The sequence below is a fragment of the Dipteris shenzhenensis genome, chromosome 24 (genome assembly GCF_047967505.1).
Source record: "Dipteris shenzhenensis isolate YYH24624 ecotype China chromosome 24, Dip_SZ_1.0, whole genome shotgun sequence".
NCBI lineage: Eukaryota > Viridiplantae > Streptophyta > Polypodiopsida > Gleicheniales > Dipteridaceae > Dipteris > Dipteris shenzhenensis.
Genome location: NC_141619.1, coordinates 11309249 through 11312988, shown reverse-complemented (window position 1 = coordinate 11312988; position 3740 = coordinate 11309249). Strand labels below are relative to the sequence as shown.

The window sequence follows — 3740 nt, the reverse complement described above, 5'->3', positions numbered from 1 at the left end:
ATTTTGATGTGCAATATATCGAACTTGCTGACTGTGTTTCGTGTGCCCATTGTCCATGTGGCAAGTTTGAGGTGAGCAATGCGCTTCTAGAGGGAGTATAGGCTGGCAGACGGCAAAGTTATGACGACCAGTAGACACATGCCATGTGTGACGACAACAGCACATAGTTGTCAGATAGAATGACACACGCAACTCGGAGTTATGGCATGCAACACATGCTAAGACATGCCACATCAAACTGCGCATCATAAGAGAGAGAGAGAGAGAGAGAGAGAGGGTAAGGGTAGGGGAAGGGGCAAGGGGAGGGGAAGGAGGGAAAGAAACACAAGGATCATTGCATGTCCTTAATGTGCTTACATGGAGTACAATGATCTTGGGGTATGTCAAATAGGAAGAAAGCGAGTAAGCATTTGGCTTTTATGTGTGAATGGAGGAGTAAGGTCTGTCACAAAGTAGCTATACCTTTGATGCTATTTTGAAAGATGTGGCAACACAACTTTGGATACCATTATCAAATTAGCAAGGTTGCTTTTGAGATCCCATGTTGAGACCCAGTGGAACGGGTCTCTAACCCGTGGGTCAGGTTACTCATACACACACACACACACAGAGTACGGAAACCACAAGTTACAAATCGCAATGTTGTGCATGAGGAGAGCATAAGCATAGTGACATCAATCTATAGGTTATTGTCTTTTCTTTAAAGGACATTACATGAAAACTAAACTCTACGGCCTTAAGGTCTCATTCTTAAGAATAAAACATGGTTATACTCCCTTTAGTTTCAACCCATAAGATATCAAGGCAACCTCCTCTTTGAGAGGAAAAAAGATGAATGCTCATAAAGCATTCATAAGGCCTACCTCATATGCGCAGCTTGGAAAAGAGAGAGAGAGAGAGAGAGAGAGACTCAAAGAGGACTTAGATGTGCAGCATGTAGAAGAGAGAAGAGAGAGAAAGGGGGGGAGGGGGCCTTGCCTTAAAATAGAAAGAGAGAAAGAGCAAACGTGGAACTTAGAGACGGGGACAAAAAATGGATTCGAAATTACTTTTGCTTCTCCAAGCTGGGCCACCATCAATTAGGCTTCCCCGTGACACATGGCAGGCCATAAAGGTTACACTCCCTTAGTGTCCCTTATTAAGTATTTGAGTTGCTTTAAATTACCTTTTAATTGAGTAGTCTATATAATGGTAACCACTCATGTACATGGAAGGTTGGTGAATGTCTTTCAGATTTCACTTAGTTGGAGCTTGCGAAGTTTTACTTAAGCTTAGAGTTTCAAAGAAGATACAACCAAATGTTTTTAAAAAACAGCTTGAGAAGTAGCGATAGCTCAAGCGAACAGTTGCACGCTTGAGAACTAGCGACAACTCAAGCGAACAGTTGGACTCGTTCGGATCGTGACAGATGACTCCTTGCTGCTTGGCAACGTCGCCTTAGTCGTTGGGCAGGTGAAAAAAAACATATGGTTTCTATGTTTGATGCTTATGTAATACATTTTATTTTGGAGCTTTTTTTATTGTGTTCCACCCATATTTTACCATTGAGATAATTTCGACAAATATCCAAAACGGAAGTGAAATTCGATGAAGGAGAAATATTTTGTCGGGATTGAGCTGCAACGCCAAAGAAATTCAAAAGCGGCGATCTCATCGCCACTCCAATCATATAATCTATAGTAGCTTGAATGCAATATCAACGCAAATAAGCTAGAGACGCCCAATTTCCAACAGTTTGAGTTGCAAGACGGCACTCAATCTGTGGTAAATTGAGCTAGGACACTCAAGACCAGTGCTGGATGGCTGCTTTTATAGCTGCATCGCAAGCTACCTCGAGTGCCTCTTCTCCTTCGCGATCGCTTCCATATAAGACGGGAACATGTCGATTGTTGGCAGAGATCAAGCTAATACATAACCAAATGGTTTTCACGCAGGATATTTGCTGTGCGGCCGACATTGCGATGGCTGCCGCGATAAACTTATATGAATTTAATCCTTTACTTGGTTTCCGACGAAGGTCTGCCCGAATTGCCAATCTGCAGGTGCTGCATTGTAAGAGTTTATAACTCTGCCATGACCCGTAACGACTCTGAAGGAGAGCGGTTGCCCAACGAGCACCGTATCGCATTGCCAGTTCTGTCCCCAGTTTCTCGTCATCTTGATCCACCCAGTTCTTGAGCCCTTGATGTATACTTGACTTACGTCTCCGCTCCCCGCGACGTTGGAAACAAGAACGAGATTGAAGTAGCTGAAGCCGTTTATGGTGAAATGAATGCCACCTTCCTTCTCGCATGGGACCCTGCAAGCGTATACAAACACACAGGTCGATCACTCTTGCTGCTCAGCACGCCCGCTTGGGCAACAAATAAGTCCAATGAAGAAAAAAATGCAGCATTGAGGGAGTTTCAAGAAATCTCTTGTTATAGCTACCTCCTGTACAGGATTGGGATGATTCCAGCTCTGTATTGAGCCAGCTTGAGAAAGGCAGGCTCCGCCATGTCGAAGTGCCTCCTCGGGGGATTGCACCAGCCTCCATCGTCGCTTGCAAGTGCCCAATTCGGGGGGCAAAAATTGGTTGCAGTCACGATGACGGATGGGTTTCCTGGGAGACACCAGTCGTTATCATTCCAGCATCGGATCTCGAAGCAAGCCCCGCACATCAGGCCGCCGTTGAAGAGCACAGTGCTCAACGCTGCCGTGTTCGTGCCATAACCTTGGCTGTAGAGATTGCCGTAACCGCATGCTCCGCCTGGGAAAATGGCAACGGCAGACAGCTATAAAGTCAGGAACGACGCGAAATTCGAATGGCTAATGAGGCATGAATTACAACGCACGATTTGGTTTGAGGGGCGATAAAACGAGATGAAAGGACGGACCCATCGTCCCAGATGCATCGCTGCCCCCGTAGAATGTAGCATGAGCATGCCTCCAGACAGAATAATGGCCTTCGGACGCAACGGTTGTACACGCTGCAAGAACTGCCAAGAGGAGGAAAAATACGCCGGAGTCCATGGACTAAGCTATCAAAAAAGAGGAACAAGAAGAGCGCTCCATTAGCGTTGCGAAACCAAAGACAGGATTCTAGTTTGAATAGATAATAGGTGCAGAAATGTAAAGTTACAAAAACAGAACTCTCATGGCAGTCTTTTCCCCCCCTGTGTAACAGAGTGTGAGTGCGTTCCTTTTCTCTTCTTGCATTGGCGGAATGCAAAAATATCTGGACTGTTTGCACCCTGGATGGACAGATAGACACCGCTGGACAGTGTTCTTACTTGACTGCAGAAACAGACTGGCTGGACTGAGGGCAGGAAATCGAGGCAGCAAGGAATGGACTGTGGATAGTTGGCTGCTATACAAATTTACCGGCACTTTGCAACTGTGAGGGAAACAGCCGGAACGTTGCCCTTTTAACGACGGAGAAGCGGGGCAGGGGGACCGGGGTGGGAGATAGTTAACTAGATGACATTAGACTTGGGCTCCGCCGGCCCAAAAGGTCTTGTGAAATGATGACACCGTCTAACCGTCGCCATGAGGAGCGCCGGGAAAGTAAAAGGCGAGATCCCGCACAGGTGAGAGAGACCGGGTCCGGGAGGTTCGAAAACGGTGGTGAAAAAGATGAACAAGAACTGGGTGTCGGCCACTGCCGGATGATCTTGTTTGCAGGGACCGCGGGGGGATGATGGCAGGTATGATCGGATTGGCGAGAGTGGGCTATAGATTGGCAGGAGTGCGGTGCAAGT

At 46.7% G+C, this 3740-nt stretch overlaps 1 protein-coding gene across 3 annotated transcripts; it reads right to left on the bottom strand.

The window, feature by feature from the left end:
- Positions 1-1611: 1611 nt before the first annotated feature.
- LOC147886216 (expansin-A4-like) lies at positions 1612-3363 on the bottom strand. Of its 3 annotated transcripts, none has more exons than XM_087395207.1 (4): positions 3254-3363; positions 2877-3015; positions 2431-2749; positions 1612-2299 (listed from the first exon to the last, which is right to left on the bottom strand). In XM_087395207.1, exons 2-4 carry the CDS (start codon positions 3010-3012, stop codon positions 1990-1992), a joined length of 765 nt encoding a protein of 254 aa, XP_087251333.1. In that variant the 5' UTR covers positions 3013-3015; positions 3254-3363; the 3' UTR covers positions 1612-1989. The 3 variants fall into 3 exon arrangements, with proteins under 3 accessions (XP_087251333.1, XP_087251331.1, XP_087251332.1); XM_087395205.1 differs by having other exon boundaries at positions 2877-3020; positions 3273-3363; XM_087395206.1 differs by having other exon boundaries at positions 3273-3363.
- Between the last annotated feature and the right edge of the window lie 377 nt (positions 3364-3740).

Coding starts and splice junctions, on each gene's coding strand:
- LOC147886216 (XM_087395207.1), bottom strand. CDS start 3,012: ATGGACTCCGGCGTATTTTTCCTCCTCTTGGCAGTTCTTGCAGCGTGT. Junction 2,750..2,876: donor CGATGCATCTGGGACGATGG/GTCCGTCCTTTC, acceptor CCATTTTCCCAG/GCGGAGCATGCGGTTACGGC. Junction 2,300..2,430: donor ATCCCAATCCTGTACAGGAG/GTAGCTATAACA, acceptor ATACGCTTGCAG/GGTCCCATGCGAGAAGGAAG.